The sequence below is a fragment of the Typopeltis vanoorti genome, chromosome 18 (genome assembly GCF_054136105.1).
Source record: "Typopeltis vanoorti isolate ZY-2024b chromosome 18, IOZ_Tvanoo_1.0, whole genome shotgun sequence".
Taxonomy (NCBI): domain Eukaryota; kingdom Metazoa; phylum Arthropoda; class Arachnida; order Uropygi; family Thelyphonidae; genus Typopeltis; species Typopeltis vanoorti.
In genome coordinates, this window is record NC_143566.1 from 74,753,299 (window position 1) to 74,772,648 (window position 19,350).

The following is a 19,350-nucleotide window of genomic DNA, read 5'->3' on the forward strand; positions in this document are numbered from 1 at the left end:
TCATATCACTTGCCTTAGTATGTATCCCATAATGCAAAGCATACCCCGTTTTGGATGTGTATAATGCTATGCATAATGGGAAGGGCCACTACCCAAACCACTTTCAACGTTTATTGAGTGTTTAAGTACAGGTCAATCTCCAAAAACTTGTGCGATCCACCAACAATGATTAACCTGAAGGATCAGAAACTCAGCATTGTACCCCTCAGTAACAAGCTCACCTCGTCACTGAGAAGAACTCTCAGCTTTGGCTCTAGCCAGTGGCAGGCTCACTCCACCACTGAGCAGAGCCACTCATATTTCATCTTGAGGGTAACAGCAATAGCCATGCCTCAGTTGACTTCATGGGCTACAGCATTGCCATTTATTACCCCCCCCCCTTTCAGGACCTGGGTGACAGCAACAGCCAAGCCTCAGTTAAAACTTCATGGGCTACAGCATTGCCATTCATCACCCAAGCTTCCAACCGGTTTTGACCTTTATTGAGGTCTCTTCAGTGGGAGCGCCAGACCTGGGAGAGATACCAAGGTTGAAGTAATGCAGAAATCACATATATCTCATATACAAGTAGTCAAAAGGTGCTTGACCTTATTAATAAAAATCGCTGGATGAGAGAAAGATGTAGAAACTTTTTTACCTTTGGTTTATTATACATTAAAGATACCAAGAAATTATATACTTGGCTTTAATCCTTTTCCCAAGGAAACAAAACAATGTTTTGCTTGCACATGAAATACATTCATGTCTGAACTACTTGTATATAGAGGTTAATGACTTCATATCACTTGCTTTAGTATGTATCCCATAATGCAAAGCACACCTTCTTTCCGACATGTATGATGCTATGCATAATGGAAGGACCACTACCCAGACCAGTTTCAACCTTTATTGAGGTCTCATCAGTGGGAACTAGACCTGAGAGAGAGAGATGCCAAGGTTGATTCCAAGGAATATATATATATATAGCAGCAGTAACTTCAAACTATTATAATTGTTTATAGACAGTACAATTTGAAATTTTTGAGGGTTGAATGCTCAGTTATTGATATCTCAATTGTTTTTTTATGGACTATCATGTTGTCTGCAACATTTTTTTTTCCATCATCATCATCATAATGCATATCAAGGATTTAGGCCTAGCATGGCCTGTTCCGGCCTTAGAAGTCATCGTTGAATCTTTTAAGAGGACGTCCTGGTTCTCTTTTTCCTAATGGCTTGCACTTTAAGGCTTGTTTTGATAATTTTTTTTTTTATCCAAAGAAATCTATTGATTTCAATCTATTCATTAAATTTCAGTCTTTTTTTTTATACTCTATACATATAATTTTGTTTTGCATAATTTTTCATGATTATTTTTAATTTTGTTTTCCCAAAATTGAATAGACTCCTCATATTTTAATTGAATCCTAAATAAAAAACTTCATCAAATTCTGTCCACCAAGTACAGAATTATTGACAGTCTGAATTGGTTTACCAAATGATTGCTTTTCTGTTTACATCCAAAATCTCAAATTTGATTAAATTTCATTCCAGTCAGGTGGAGTTAAGTGAGGATATTTAATATCATTTTGTCTCTTTGGGTCCTATGAAAAGAGAGCAATTTAAAAAGGGAAGTAGGATACAAAGAGAGCAATATTTGAATACCAGATTTCAATGTTGGAAAGGATACAGAGAAGATTCACGAAGGTAGTCAGTGGTCTTTGGAATGTGAAGTACGAGGACAGATTGAGAGAATGTAAGTTGTAAAGCCTTGTGAATTGGAGGAAGGGGGGATATATGATTGAGACATATAAGCTGGTCAGGGGTTGTTATCGGGTAGACATGGAAGAGATTTTTCATAGAATGGGAGAGAGGAGTAGAACAAGAGGCCATTGTTGGAAACTGAATAAGGAGGGTGTGAGCAAAGGAGTGAGAAGCAGGTTCTTTGCATGGAGGGTGATTGGTGAGTGGAATGCATTGCTTGAGTGTGTTGTGGATGTGGACACATTGAATCAGTTTAAGATGCGGTTGGATGAGCATTGTATGCAATAGTGAGTACCTCCCACAATGAGTCTCTGACTCCATGCAGGTCAAATGTTGATAATAATAATAATAAAATCCATCCAGCTATATCCTGGAATAATTTGTAAGCAGAATAGATAGTAAAAAATGAATCTTACAGACTTTTTGCATTTGCCAAAGCAGTCCCCCCCCCCTCACTAAAAAAAAGTTTGACATATATAATGCATTAGATCTATGGGTAGCTGTGAGTTAGACTTTAGACCAGAACCATGCTTTATTGACCATACTTGGTCACTAATCATCTCCAAATGCTCACTGTTGAGATTAATTACTCATGAATGAATGAATGAATTATTGGATTGCTTAGAAATGAAATACAAGTTCTGTAAATTATGAACTAGTAAATGTGGAGCAATTTTTTTAACAAATACATATTTGATTAAAAAGAAGTATGGGTTTTTAAACTGTTATAAAAATCAGTGTGTATGTTTACTGAAAAATAAATAAATATTGCTAAATACAATTTTTACTTGGTTTTAATATATTTCAATATTTCAATATATTAATATATTCATTATTAATAATTTATACATTAATATTTATAATTAATAATTAATAAATTATTAATTTATTAATAATTCAAAATTTTAATATATTTTAATGTATATCCTAGTGACATTGTAATTTCCTTAAATTACTTAGTAAAAAATGCATAACCAACGTCTAAGCCTTTCTTAAATACAGTAAAGAAAATCTTAGTTTAGTTTTTGCATTACTGCTGAAGGATGTTTCTCATTCTTAAAATTAGAATGAGAAGGACCTAAGTAAATTATTAAGTAAGTACACCTATTCTTAACGATAGGTCACTTAATGAAAAAGTGTTCTTTATAATCCAAATGCACAAAGAGAACTTCAGTGACAAATATTCATTATGAGTTTTGTTGGAAATATGAGAAAGAACCACCACAATGGAGATCAGTTTCTTTATGGTGTGAAATAGTTCAAAGACAAAAAAGTGTATCTCTAAAAGAAAGAATCTTGGCTAGCTAACAAAAAATTAATGAAGAAACAATACAGTGCGTAAGAGGAATTTCATCATGCCTTGTAAGTTCATTGTTACTCATAGATGTAGTAGTTTGAATATGCCATGAACAACTATGTGGCATATTCTTAGGAAGTGTTTGAAGTTGTTACATGCTTTAAAACCAAATTGCAAATAAACACACACACACATACACACGTTTTGTTAACTTCAAGAGAAATACAAAATAAAGGCATGGGGGTATTGAAATTTAAAAAAAAAAAAAAAAAAAAGTCATTGTTCATGCAAGCAGCACAATGAATTACTACAATATGTGTGTATTGAGAGCTGAAACCCTCATAGTGCCATCAGAAATGAAAATGATTCATCAGAAAGTTAGTTGATATGGTGATGTATTTTGTGCTGTTTACAAAAATAGGTCTGTGGTCTATTTTTCTTTGAAGGACCTCCAGTCAGAAACCTTGTAATTGCATTTGCAATCTTATTTACATTTTGGAGGCTCAAATCAATGTTTGATTTGCATTGTAAGATTGCTTGGTCAGAATGAAACATCACTTATTAAATAGTAATAAGTGATGCACCCACTTTTTTTTTTTTGTTAAGTTCAACATGAGCATCTATTACTCCAATAATCTTGTAGCTCTATCTCTGGTTGGCTGCATGCAGAATTCTTATTACACAGGAAGAGATCCATAGTAATTATACAGCGTCTGCTATTTTATTCACAATGCATGAAGTGCTAAGATTCTCATAAGATACTTTGTGAACAATCAGGTTTGCCGTTGTGCACAGATTTGGTTGCCTGTTTTTTTTTTTTGTTTTTTTTTTGTTGTTGTTTTTTTTGGATGGAAAAATGCTGAAGAGGATCCAGAGATGAGTGACAAGCATTGTGAAGAAAGAGAATGTGCAGTATGAGAGGAGATTGGCTGGGCAAGCCAATGTTAATTTAAGGGAATTCTTCTGTTATATGGCAAACAAGATTAAAAAAAATAATTATGGCAGGTTGACACTGGTGGATAGTCATGGCATCTGAATTACTGTTGCAAAGGATATAGTGGAATTATTAAATGAGCACTTTATCAGCATATGTTATACTGATGTAAATAATGCTGTGGAATATACAGAAGGGAGACAATTATTAGGAGAATTGGAAATGAAAGAATCAGAGATTTATCAGGTGTTAATTGGGTTAAATATTAATAAGAATGACATATTCTCAAGGAATATGCACAATGTCCTTGACCTGGTTATTTAATAAACATCTTGTGTTGGGTAAAGTTCCTAAGGAGTGGAAAGAAGGCAAAATAGTACCTCCACAAGCATGGTTCTGGGACAGAAGTTTCCAATTATAGACTTGTATATAACTGCAGTTGTAGTCAAGGTGTTAGAGAGATTGGTTAGGAATGCAATGCAAGATCGGATTGATGAACATAGTATTCTTTATAATGGTCAGCATGGATTTGTAAAAGATAGGTCTTGTTTTAGCAATTTACTTGCATTTTATGATATGGTAAAAAGTGTGTTAGATCAGGGAGAATTACCGTATTTGCCGGCGTGTAAGACGCACCGGCCTATAAGACACACCCCTTTTTTGTACACATTTTTCAGGAAAAAACTTTATCACTGAATATTATAATGAATTTACAGTATTTCAAATATAAAGTAATAAGTTGGTCTACTTTCAACAAATACCTAATCTAACTAGGATAGAGTACCCACCTTTTAATCTTCTTTGTCAAAACCCAGAAATTCTTCTCCAGAGCTAAATGAAGAGACACTTGAAACCTCTTCTAAATCAGAATCTGAGTCCTCATACAACAAATTGTCCTCTGTACCATTCAGTATATTACTAATGCCACACTTCTTAAATGATTTAACCACTGTCTCAGTTTTCACAGCATCCCATGAAGCTTTGACCCACTCACAAACTTGCGAAATGCCAGGCCTCTTCCTTCTTCCTGATGGCATAACCTCAAAATCTGAAGACTGCATCCAGCTGTTCCACTTCTCCTTCATAAATCCCTTAAATGGTTTATTAATACAGACATCTAAAGATTGAAGCTGACTAGTTAGACCTCCTGGAATTACAGTTAACTAAGTTTTCAATTCCTTTAGTTTATTTTTAACATCTTCTGTTCTGTGAGAACAAAACTGATGCCATACTAGCAGGGCACCTAGACCAAAGTTTAGCTATTCATAACTTCATTCCTCCTCCATCTATCCAGCCTTTTGCATGAACATGTACAAGCACTCCTTTAAGCAATTTTAAGCGCATCCACTGAACTATACGTAACTGGAATGCTCTCACACACCGCAAGGAAGCAAGAAAGAAATCATGTAACTCAGAACAGAGAAAATTTCCAGAAATGAAAGTAATAAAAAACTGCGTATCGGCATATAAGATGCACCCTGTTTTTCAGACCTATTTTCAAAGAAAAAAAGTGTGTCTTATACGCTGGCAAATATGGTATATTCAGTGAAGATTTGACTTGGACAAAGAAGTGGGGTTGCAGTTTTAATATTAATAAGTGCAAGGTATTACATTGTGGCATGCGAAATGTAAGGCCGTGTACAATGTTGATGGCGGTATACTACAGAAAGTGGATGAGATTCAAGATTTGGGAGTGATGGTTGACAGTAGACCGAAGTGTAGAGGGCATATTGCAAGTGCTGCAAGGACTGCACATTGTAGTCTGCTATGATATGAATATACTAACATGTAGAGATAAGGAGATGGTTGTGCTACTGTATAAAGCACTGATCTGACCACACCTGGTCATTTGTGTTCAGATTTGATCACCAGGCTTTCAATGTGATGTGGAAACATTGGAGAGAGTCCCGAGAAAAGTGACTAAGACAATATTAAGAATCTAGGATGCTGGCTATGGAGAGAGGTTGAAGAAATGTGGATTGCAGAGTTTAGTGCATATTAGTAAAAGAGATGATATGATAGAGATGGTTAAGTTAGTGTGAGGGGATTTTATCAGATAAATCTGAGGGAAATTATAAAAAGAGTAGAATGTAAGAGGGGAAGAACCAGAAGCCATCCCTGGAAGTTGTGTAGGAGTGTAGTGAAGCAGGGTGTGTGGAGTAAATTTTTTGCATGGAGAATTGTCAGTGATTGGAACACATTACCAGAATATGTTGTTAATGCAGGGAGTGTTAAGGATTTTAAGATTCAATACAATAAATATTTTTGTCCCTTGAATGAACCTCACACGATGAGTCTATCAACTCCATTTATCATGTAATAAATTAATATAATAATAATAAGAAGAAGAATTAGAAAATTATCTGTTGTGTAATTAGAAAATAGAATTACATATATGTATATATATATTAACTGATCCTAATTGGCTGAATCTTTGCTTTCCATCCTATATGCTGTAGCTTTGAATCTCACTCTGGCATAGATAGTTGTGAATGTTTTTTCATTTAGATAATTTTTCACCTCCTGGAAGGAAAGACCACCGTTCTGCATATTGGCAGAATAGTGGCATAGTAAAAAAAGCAATGTGGCTGGTTTCTTGAGCATGTTTGTACACATACACACACATACACCTCACTTAGTTTTAGATTGTACCTTATATAATATTATCATTAAAGACCTGCAGGGAGTCAAGGATTCATTAAGGAATGCCATAGATCATCCACACCAGATGTCATACCTTCTCTTAAACTCGTTCATGCTGAATGCACTTACCTTCAACAGGCAATTTGTTCCACACACTCACTGCTTTGTGAAAGAAAAATTTAGCTCTCACCCCTTTTTTTAACAGCATACAAACTTAATTTCTACTGATGCTCCCCTTGTCCTTTCCCCACCTTCCATATAATGAAAATTTCATCAGTTAATAACCTATAACATCCTTCAGAAGGGTCAGACCTCTCTCATAGCACCCATCTTTCTCTTATTTACAGTGTCTGTGGTCCATGTAGTCTCAGTTTGTCCTCATAATCTACATTATGTAATCCCAATATCATCTTTGTTACTCTTCTTTGCATCCTTTCCACAGTTTCTTTATCCACTCCATACCCAGGAGACCATATCTGCTCACAGTAGTCCAAGTGTGGTTGTATCAAGGCCTCGCTAAGAGGAAAATGACTTCCTTATTCTTACGTTCGTGTTTGTTTCAACATTGCAATTGTCCTCTGAGATATATTTGCATTTTTTGCAATGTAAGCTTTGCACTGCACACCATAACTCCAAGATCCTTAGCTTTATCAATTTCTTATAACATAATCCCACCAATATAATATGCCATTGGAAATCTCATCACACCAAATTGCATAGCTTTACACCTTACTAACATTGAATTGATAGCCATTTCTGTTGCCCCATGTTTGAGATTATTGAAATCATTCTGTAAGTGCTGTATATTAGCATCCCTTGCTCTACCTATCTTTGCATCATTAGCAAGCATTGAACATCTCCTGTCAGGTTCTTCCCACTATCATTAATGTATGGGATGAAAATATACATTGAAAATATAAATAATATGAAAATAATTAGTAATTTATATTGATTTTTCTTCAATGCAAAAAACTGTTAAATATATATTTTCATATTCTTAGACAGTTGCAACAAAAGTCAGGGTTATTTACCTTGTATGGATGGGTCTTGCTATCACCATACTAAACAGTGTGATGGCTATTATGATTGTATTGATGGTTCAGATGAGAGTGGATGTAAGTACATTTAGAAAATCTTTTTAATCTCTTATATTGATATATATTTAAAAGACATTGAAGAAAAATTTTCAATTTTATGATTATTAACATAATTAAAATTTAACATTCTCGAATGTTTTAATATTTTCAATTTCCATTTTTTATCACTTTTTTATTAGGAGCCTCAGCTGAAAGCTAGGGCTGCATCCTTATTAAATGTAATGTGTACTGATTTGCATGATGAAAGGTATTAATATTATTTAAAGAATATTCAATCCCAAAAATTATTAGAACCAGAAATAGTAATCCAACCTATGCTGTTTAAAACATATAATTTAATGTTGTCAGTTACTTCGTACAAAGATCAATAATGAAAGCATTTCAAAACTACATCAACATAATCTTCATAGTTTATTCAATTTATGAAAATCTTTTCATAAGTGTGGCATTAGTAATTCTCTTGATGGTATAGTGGATGACTTATTATTTCAAGCCAGTGATGACTCATTTTCTGATGAAGATCAAGTTCAGAAAATTTTGAGAGTGAAGATGAATCAAGATTTGAAAAAAAGATTAATGAAATTTATAAAAATTATTTTATTTATATTGTTATGTATACATTATATATATTATTATATGTTAGATTTTTTTAATGATTTGATGATTTTTTAAGAATTGCTTTGTTATCTAATAAACAGATAAAATAATGTACAAAAATAAATAAAAATAAAATTTTTTAAAATAAAAAAATTAATATTTATATGTAAAATTTAATGCATAATTCATGTCTTATACTGTGAAGAATTTTTGTTTTTTTCAAAAATTTGACTTGAAAAATGGGATGCATCCAATACAATGGTGCATCTTATAAGGCAAAAAATACAGTAATCTATTTGGCCAAGTGGAAAGTTTCGCCATTTTCCAAATCACGAGCTGTAGATTTTAATCCCACTGTGGCATGGATGCTTCAAGTCTTTAGGCAGTCAATGATTTTTATTGCCTGCTGTCAGATCAGAGGCCTGAAGTAGCATGAAAAAGAAGCATCATATTTTGACTTCTATATTAAGAGTTCTGATATAGAAGCCAATCCTTATGACTATTATTATTATTGCACAAGCACCTCCATGGAGTCCTAGGACTCATCGTGGGAGACCCAAACTATCCACGCAATATCAATTGTACCTTTCCTCGAATCCATTAACAAAGAAAGCACTCACAGCTGATTTTGGCAACCCATTCCATTCATTCACCACTCTCCAAGAGAAAAATCTAATCATCACACCCCTGTTAACCACACTCTTACCCAATTTCTATGCGTGATCTTTTATCCTACCAGCTCTAGCCAATTGTTGAAATATTTCCTCTGTATTAATACTTTAATTAACTTAAATGTTACTATCATATCCCCTCTTTTTTGCCTATCAACCAACTTTTGCAACCTATAAATCTTCAGTCTGTCCTAATAAGAGTATTCCACAGTCCACCCACCATCTTGGTCACTTGCCTCTGTATCAACTGGGTTTCTTTATCCCAAAGAAATCCAGTTGACCAAACCTGAGCACAGTAATTCATATGTGATCGTATCAAGGTTTTATAAAGAGGCTTTATAAAACTTTATAAGAATTTACACTCTGCTTGTTAGTGTAAATTCTTCAATAACCAAATAATCCTGTGAGCTACCCTGGCAACATGTCCTCTATATTTCAACCCTCTGTCTACTACTACCCCCAAATCCTTGGCTTCACCAGTTTCCTGGAGTACAGTTCCCTCAATGTGGCATACAGTTTGTAATCTTTTTATCTCAAAATACATAACCTTTAACTCTTCTACATTAGACTCACATCCATCATGTTTTGTCCATACTATCAGCTTATTAAAATTATTATTATTATTATTATTATTATTCAAGCCTCCATGGAGTCAAAAGACTCATCATGGGAGGTCCTTCCTAAGAACATAAAGTCTGTCAAGACTCATCGAGGGGAGGTCCCCCTAAGAAACACAAAGTCTATCATACCACTCCTTAAACTCATTACCGTTCTCGCTCTCACCACTCCATCAGGCAATGCATTCCACGGTTCAACCACCCTCCATGCAAAGAAACCACTCCTCATCCTCTTGCTCACAGTTTCCTTTCGTAACTTCCAGGGATGGCCTCTTGTCATCATTCCTTCCTGCTGTTCAACCAAGCGAAAGAACTCCCCAGTGTCAACCCTGTAACCACCTCTCAACAGTTTAAAAGTTTCAATCATATCATCTCTCCTTCTTCTATCCTCCAAACTCTGTAGTCCACATTCCCTCAGCCGATCCTTATAACTATCCTTGTACAGTCCTGAAACCATCTTTGTCATCCGTCTTTGTATCCTTTCCACAGTTAATTTATCCCCTTCAAATCCTGGGGACCAAATCTGAGAACAATAGTCCAAGTGTGGTCTGATCAGAGACTTATACAACGTAATGATAACCCTTTTATCTCTGCAGGTCAGTGTCCTTCTCATAATTGCAGCATTCCTCTGTGTTACCTTCACCACCTTTGCAATATGTACCCTAAACTTCAGGTTTCTATCAATCATCAACCCCAGATCTCTTGTCTCCCCTACTTCCTCCAGTATAACTCCTCCCATAGAGTATGCAGTGTCCCATCGATGTTTCCCAAACTTCAAGACCTTACATTTTGCTGCATTAAACCGACCCCCCCCCCATTCATTTGCCCATCTATCTAGCTTATTCAAATCCTCTTGCAGGGCTACCACATCTGCACTATTACTAATAATCCTTCCCAGCTTTGCATCATCTGCAAACAACTGAATATCCCCTTGCAGTCCACTGCCAATGTCATTGATATAAGGTTAAACAATATAGGTCCTAATACTGAGCCCTGTGGGACCCCACTTGTAACCCTCTGCTTCCTTGAAACTGCTGCACCATACACAACTCTCTGATACCTATCAGACAGCCAATCCTGAATCCAGTTGACCAATCTGACATCCAGACCCATGTGTTGCAACTTAAATATCAGCTTATCATGTGGCACCCTGTCAAATGCCTTCGCTAAGTCCAAGAAAATTGCAGTATATGCCTTTCCCTCATCTAATGTTCTTGTAACTTTATTATAAAAGGCTGGCATATTGCTAAAACAAGAGCGCCCCTTCACAAATCCATGTTGACTCTCACAGATAACATTACCCTCATCTGCCCAATGCTATATACGGTCCCTCACTACTTTCTCCAAGATCTTAATAACTACTGATGACACACAGACTGGCCTATAATTAGACACTTCCAGTCTGTTACCACCCTTATTCAATGGCACTATCTTACCTTCTTTCCATTCCCTGGGCACCTTTCCCGCAGCCAAACGTTCATTGAAATGCCAGGTTAAAGGCACTGTCAGTTCCCTAGCACATTCTCTCAAAACTCTTGGTGAAATATCATCCAGTCCCAAAGCTTTACTGACATCCAGAGTACTCAGTATCTGAAACACACTCTCCTCCTGTGCCTCTAAACCTCAAACCTGCCCTATTCCTCTAGCATTAAAACTGACTCCTCTAGGATGAAATACTCCAATAAAGTGTTTATTGAACAATTCCACTATGTCCTCTGCATCAGTCACTCTATTCCCATTTTTATCCCACAATATCATTCTTCCACAGTCATTTCTCCTCTTACTGGCTACATAGCTAAAAAATTCCTTAGGATTTTCTTTGGACCTTAGGGCCAATCTCCTCTCATATTCCAGTTTTGCTTTCCTTACCACACTAGTCACTCTTCTGGCCTGTGTCTTATATTCTTCATGCATCTTCTCTTCACCTGTCTCCATATATCTCTTCCATAGCCTCTTTTTTGCATGCAATTCCTGTTTAATATTGTTTGTCCACTTTACTCCAAATTGTGTCTTCTTCCTCACTCGTGGTATACAACTTACCATTGCTGCTAACAAATATTCTTTCACAATTTCCCACGCATTAATGATATCCAGGCCTTCCAATTCCTCCCTCCATGAAACTTCCCGAAGTTGACATCTAAGATTATTATAATCACCTGCTTTATAATTCCACATAAGTTCCCATCTCTTTGATACTCCTGCATGTCTATTCATTTTCAGAGTCAAAACCATATGGTCACTCTCTCCAACTGGTGGGAGAGATGTCATCTCAGTTATTATCAACTCTTCTGATGCTGTAACCAAATCCAAAACTCTTGAACCTCTTGTTCCTTCTGTTACATGTTGCCTAAGACATTTGTCCCTCAAGAATTCTAGAAATTCCATTCCCCTATTGCTACATGCATCTTCCTCTCTCCAATTTATACTACTGTAGTTAAAATCTCCCATAACAATCTTCTTGCACTTGCTAAACTTAACTATCTAAACATCTCCTGGTCCCCATCCTCTGTGCTCCTGGGTCTGTAGCAACACCCCACTAAATATCCTGTCTTGCCCACCTCTACCTCACACCATAAGCTCTCAAAATCATTTGTCTCACTGCCTTCCAAAGCCTCCACTCTTAGAGGACATAGGTCGTCACTTATCATAAGCAGTACAAATCATCTGGTAAACTCTCTGCACCACCTAGATTAACAATTATCATATTATTTCCATTATCAGCAAACAACTGAATATCTCCCTTCAGATTATTTCCTATATCATTTATGCAGAAATGAATGATATAGGAAATAAATACCGACAATATATATTTTAAGGAAATATTCACATTTTGCTTAAATTTGAATAACTCAGTCTACCATGCACATTTATAAAACAGTAATACTAAGTAATTTAACATAGCATTATTTAGCAAAAATGTGAAAAAATTATTTATCTTTCAGCAGCATTATGAACCAACTGCGTTCACCAAATATCCTCCTTAACCTACCAGTCTCCTCTCCACCCATGAAAGATACCCCTATGAACTAAACGTATCATAGGGGTATCTTTCATGGGTGAGATTCACATTTATCCCACCCATGAAAGATACCCCTATGATTTCACATGTGTGCTCTTTTGTAGGTAAGTGCTCAGACTCTCCTCCTCTTTTTTTTTTTTTTTTACCTCCCGATGCTTCTGTATAGGTTTTATAAGTATGGAAGACAAAAGAGAATGCACCAACCATCATGCATTCCATTTTTTTTTTTTTTTTCATCCTGAAATAAGTACTCTCAGTATGGGTTTTAAGACATTACTTTTCTTTCTTGGCATCCTGTTTTGTCAGTCATACTAGATCGCTGGCTTGAGTGGAGACATTCATAAATAGACCAAATGGAAAACTTTTTTTTTTATGGTAATCTCAAACAAGAGAGATTTTTAGCCTGTAACACACCAGTACTGTAGGTGAGTAGAAAGTCAAAGAGAAAGAAGAAACATAACATTGAATAATAACTGTAGATTTTTTTGTTGTTGTTTTTTAGGAAATAGATGAAGTAATTTCATATATTTCTTAAAGAGGCTATTTCAAAAACAGTAGTAGAGGATTTTTTTAATATTAACTTTTATATATATATATTTTTTAAAGATGCCAAGAAATTATGTACTTGGTTTTTAATCCTTTACTCAATGAAGCAAAACAATGTTTTGCATGTGAAATCTATTCACATCTGAGCTATTTGTATACACACACACACATATATATTAAGATTAGATAATCCAGGAACTGTATATGCCACATATCAAATGTTTTCAAGTCACTTCAGACCTCTAGTAAGCAGGTCAGTAGTGGTTTCACACTAGGTGACAAAAATAGTGTATCACCTAAAGAACATTCATGAACATCCATGACAACAGTTCAATTCAAACCCACAGTCTGTTGGCTGAATGGCAGAATTACTCACTTGGTCAGCCAAGCCACAAACGAATGAAGAGTGAATGTACAATGAAAAAGGAAAATTTCTTCTGTGAGGTAAGAGTCAAAAAAATGCTTAAAGGGAAGTTGAATAGTCACTGTTATATGTTTCAACTGATTTAGAGGAGAGCGAGAAAATGACTGATGCCAGTTCTGGTAATCAGTAATCAACAGAACTCTCATAATGCATCTGTAGAAAATTTAAGCAGCAGAAAGTGTGGGTGTGAAAGAGAATGTGAATTTGTGAGAAACAGGTTACCAATCAATCTAACTTTCTCTTCTACTGAATTCAGATTTTAAAGAGTTTTTAGGGTACAATCCCAACTGTGAAAACAGTATTCAACGGTTAGATGGATTTGTAATTTGTATAGAGTTAATAGTTGTTCGGACGTAAAGTAATATCAGTAGAAAAAATCTATTTCTTGGATTGCAAGTATACAATATTTCATTGTGATATGTGTGTGTGTGAATATTAGAGTCATTATCCCAAGAAGAGAAATGTCATCTTATCCAGAGATTTAGACATTGTCAAAGAAATAAGACTAGAAGAAAACAGTTTTTTTGAGAAATAAAGCAGGAGATTTGCAAATATTTTAGGTTAACAAGATTATTGAACACCACTCTGCTTCATAATTTAGCATTGGAGAAGTAAATATAATCTTTAGTGATTTTTTTGTAGTGCAGGATTTATAAAACAGGAAAGAGAATGCAAATTGAAAAACCCTGAATTATATTTGCTCCCAATTGGAAAAGATAATTATTCGAAGAGCTAGAAAAAGAACAGATCCAGCATTAGTTACAAACCTTGAGGATAAAGATCCACCAATATCATATTCTGATCACACCAATAATGTGTCATTAGAAGGAATGATGGAAATTTAGTTGCAGAAATCAAAAGACAGACCATAAATAAAATGAGAGCTACTTAATATGCTTTTGTGCCAACTCAATCAAATCCAAATGCTTAGAAATATTAAGAGTAATTGCCTAAGTTTCTTGAAAGCTGGATGACAAGCAAGATTTCCTCTTGATTGACAGTGCAGGAATTCATGCTAATGATCATTTATTAGTGGAGAGGTTTCAGATAACATAGAAGTTGACTGTTAATGGATTTCTCCACTGTTTTAAAAACAATTGAAGTTGGAACAGTTTAAATGGCACTTTAATGATAAAGATTTTAGATTATCATTATTATTATGTCACACCTCCAGGGAGCCCAAAGACTCATTGAGGTAGGGCACTTACTCTAAAACTCTCTGTCTCCACCACTCATTCCACCAACACCATCTATCACCCACCGCCACTAGTATTTCTACAGACAATCACAAACATCCATGCTCACGGCAGGATTCGAACCCGCAACCTTTTGGGTGGAGAGTGGATACATTAACCACTCAGCCAACCAGGCCATGTTTCTTAGGAATATGTTGAATAAGGGCTAATTTCCAAGATATAGGATAAATACTAGTGGAATAGCGAAGTATAAAAAAAAAGTTGACACAAACAGGAAATCAACTTTAGAGCATAACCCTCAGGACAATTGGAGAAATCACAACAGCATCAAGAATTTTTTTTGTTTTCAGATTACACAAGATTTTTCTGATCTCTTTGTGTTGAAAAATTAAAAGAAGCATTGAATGTTGTGAATTTGGAATGGTAGGAAGATATTTACCAAGATCATCAGGGCAATAATTGGGAAAAAAAAAAAAAAAAAATCCAGGAAATGACTTCTTCTGTGGGTAATAATAGAGTAGAAAGATTTGAGTGCAAAAGAGGTGAAATCAGGATTGGAGGAAAATTATGCCCTATAGCTTTGATCAGAAAGCAAGACTGCCATTTACACATAATGCAAGCTTCCTGTGATTGGAATAATCTGTTTCCGCTCTCCAGCTAAAAGGCTGTGGGTTCAAATCCCACTGTGGACAAGGATGTTTGTGATTATCTGTGAAAATACTAGTGGTGGGCAGTAGATGGCATTGATGTAGATGATGATAGCATTGGTAGTTGCGGTTCATTGTAGTTGGTGGAGACAGAATTGTAGAGTAGGTGGCGTCCCTCGATGAGTCTTTGGACTCCCTGCAGGTGTCACATAATAATAATAATAACTATTTTTAGAGGCAGAAAAGGAAGACAGAGATTTTAATTAAAGCCAGTTACAATCTGATTAATTCTTCTCTTGAAAACAGCCTTGGCATGCATGAACACACACACACAAGACTCCTTTTAGTGAATAGCCCAAGGATCAGTTAATCTGGGAATCCTTCTTTAAAATGAATTTTTCATGCCACTTCATTCTCAATAGGGACTGTGTGAACCGACAGTCCCTATTGAGACAGTCCCACATATCTGCTCCAGATGTGGAGCAGATAGCATTTTGGTGAAAGAGAGATGTTTATGCACTTCCTCCTCTTCCTCCCTTTAGGTTGGCTGTATGTATTTTGTATATTGTTATACCGTATCTTATTTTTATAGTGCATATTCCTATATCTATATATTTTTAAGATCAAAAACATGAACACCAAAGTGTGTGAATCTCCTAGTTTAATAAGAATATTCTGATGAAATTTACTTTCTTTGCCATGCCCCCATTTGGGACCTTCATGCTCAGTCTTTTGCAGACATTGCAGACGTAAGTACTTCAAAAATGTGCCATTCGTAATTATACATTAATATTGTTTTCATTGTATAGCTATGCAAACAGAATGCTTCATTACTGATAATATGATTTTTCTTTCTGTAAAACATTACTGGTTTGCATAATTTTTTATTGCTTCAGTTGCTTTTAATTCTGTTTAATTCCTTTATTTTGCTTAAGGGATCATAGTATTTAAGGAAAGCTATTTTATGGTTGTGTTTCAATGATACTAAGTCTTTTTAGTTTTAATAATACTAAATCCTTTTAAATGTGTTAATCCCTAAAAAAGCTGCTAATATATTAACATGGGTGACAGCTTATTATGTTTACTGCCATGTCTTGTTATCATATCACTCACTTGTAGGTGATATTCAGTGTATTACAAAATAGTCGTAACTGAGTATGTAACGGAAGTAATGATGTGATGCACTGTAGTTGGCTTACAATATAAATATGCTCTCAAAAAGTTCACATCTGCAGATATATTTAACATAATATAACAGACAATCATAATAATGTGTTAATATTATTATGATTACATTCTTCCCAATTTGCGATTACTTTGCTAATCTAAAATGCATAATTTTAGCACTCTGCATTTTAGATTTCAGAAAAATGGATTTGTTCAATGTATCCCCCAACAGAATTGGTTGTTGGTTGTTGTCTGTATATGTTTAACATGATTAAATAAATGTAGTAACTGTCTCTAATAAAGCATGCATAGTTTGCCCATGTTTTTAGTTATTAAAAAACACTGAATTCTTACATAGCTAAAAGTAACAGTTTATATCTAGTTATTTGCAAAGATAGATATCATACTTGCCCACTGTGCTTTGGAGACACAATCCTGTTGGAATAGTGTGCAGTATCTATCCCTAATAGTGAATGATATGTACAGGTAGTGCTCACCTTATGAATTCCTGCTTTACGCATTTTTATCTTTATGAATTTTTTGGATCTAAATTTTTATTTTAAATTGTGCATGGCAAAGGCGATTACGGGCATGTACGTGGAATTATGCGTATGTAATTACATAATGATCAGATCAGTTAGAATGAGGCTCAGTTACTCATGAGCCTTGGCAACACAAGTGTGTTATTAGTACTTTTCTTCAATTACACCTGATTTTTTATTTTGTTTTCTTTTTAACTATAACCTTTCACTTTTCAACACTATCAAAACCAGAAAATCAGCAAAAGAAACAAAGAAAAGCAATTACATTAGAGAAAAAATACGAAATTATTATCAGCCATGAAGCGGGTAGCACTATTAAAGCTCTTTCTGAGAAATTTTCTCTTGCTGCTTCTACAGTTTGCACCATTTTTAAGGATAAAGAAAAATCTTTGAGAAAAAAGAAGTAAAAAATGCACAATCTATGTAGTCTGCATGGTTGCATAATAAAGAAACAGGCAGTATAATTCCTCATATGGAAAAACTGTTAACTGCTTGCAGAGTACCTGGCATAATGTTTCCAAAAAAACTATGAAAGGAGTATGGCATAAACTTTGTCCTCAGTTTAATGATAATTTGAAAGGTTTTGAAGACCCAACAAAGATTGTGAATTCTGAAACTCAAGCGATCTTAGGTATTGCTAACCAGTTGCAAATGGAAGTTTCTGAAGGTGATGTTAATGAGCTGCTTCAATCACACACTATTGAACTCTCACCCAATGATCTCCTTGAATTAGAGGAACAAGAAATAAACAAAGACGATAATGAATATGAAGCTCCAACTCAGTTTTTCACTTTAAAAGACCTAGAAGAAGCATTTAAACTTCTTGAAAAAGCTCAAGCAAGCTTTGAATCACAAGATTCAGACTTTGAACGATTTAGTAAATTTTCCCATGTGAAATGAATAACGCTTCTGTTTGCTACCGAGCTATTTTAAATGAAAAGAAGTGAAAGTCAATGAAACAGATAACACTCAAGGCCTTCTTTGAAAAAAAAGATGCAACGAAGTTATTTGCAGATGACATTGTTATTATTGAAGAAGATCAAAGAGAACTTCAAAAAACACCTGAAACTGTTAAATGAGGAAGGGAAGAGATTTGGACTTGTTATGAACTTGGAAAAAACAAAGACAATGGTATTTGGTGAGAAGAATGTGAAACAAAAGATACAAGTGGATGGAACTGATATAGAAAATGTAGAACAATTCACTTATTTGGGGAGTAAAATAACATATGACTTGTACTGTAAAAAAGAAATAAAAATCAGGATTGTAAAGGGAAGAACAAATCTGAAGGTGATGGATAACATCTGGAAAAGTAAAGTGATCAACCTGCAAATGAAATTTGCAGTACTAGAAACATGCATCTTTTGCAGTGTACTGTATGGATCTGAAACATGGGTAATAAATAAGGTATCAAGAAAAAGAATTTTAGCATTTGAAAGAACTTGTTACAGGAAGATTTTAAGAATAGGATGGGTACAGAAAATCACAAATGAAGAGCTCTGTCGGAAGATACAACCAAAGGAGAATTTAATACAGAAAATTATACAACAGAAGCTGCAATTATTTGGACATATCTGCAGAATGAGCGAGGATCGGAAGATAAAGACATTCATGTTTTTTGGTATTATGGTTAGTGTAAACAGAAGAGGTATACCATACAGAGAATGGATAAACAACATAAAGGACTGGTAAGGAATGGGGTTACTGAAACTGCAACACTGTACACTGGACAAAGAAAGGTGAATGAGGAAAGTACTGGACACCAATGGGCAGTGTGCCCATGGTTCGTGATGATGATGAAGCTTCCTAATATATCTCCTATTACCTCGATGGCTGCCAATTCACCTGGTGATATAGAAATGAGCTCATGTTTTTTTTTTCAAAAATCTTTTTAATTAAAAATTTTTCTTATATTATTTTTTAAATATGTAAATATTTAGCCAGTAAAGTATTTTCTTATAATTTAATATTCATTTTATATTTTATATATTCCTTTTTACAAATGTAACTCTCGCTTATAACATTATTTCTAAGCAAATGAACTCCCACTTTAAATTCCTGATTTACGAATGGTCGCCAGGAACCAATTAATTCGTAAAGGTGGGAACTACCTATTTAAACTTTGACCACTTGACTATTTCTTTATCTTTTATAAATTTGATTTTAAACCAGCAAACTAAATGAGTTCCTGTTAATAAAGATAGCATTGA

General features: G+C 34.8%; 1 protein-coding gene across 1 annotated transcript in view; it reads left to right on the top strand.

Moving 5' to 3' along the window:
* LOC150096810 (CD109 antigen-like) overlaps positions 1 to 19,350 on the top strand; it is a 325,733-nt gene that overhangs the window by 170,541 nt on the left and 135,842 nt on the right. Inside the window, exon 17 of the mRNA XM_090408083.1 lies at positions 7,619 to 7,732. Within this exon, the coding sequence (XP_090264209.1) occupies positions 7,619 to 7,732 (114 nt within the window). The remainder of the gene's footprint in view (positions 1 to 7,618; positions 7,733 to 19,350) is intronic.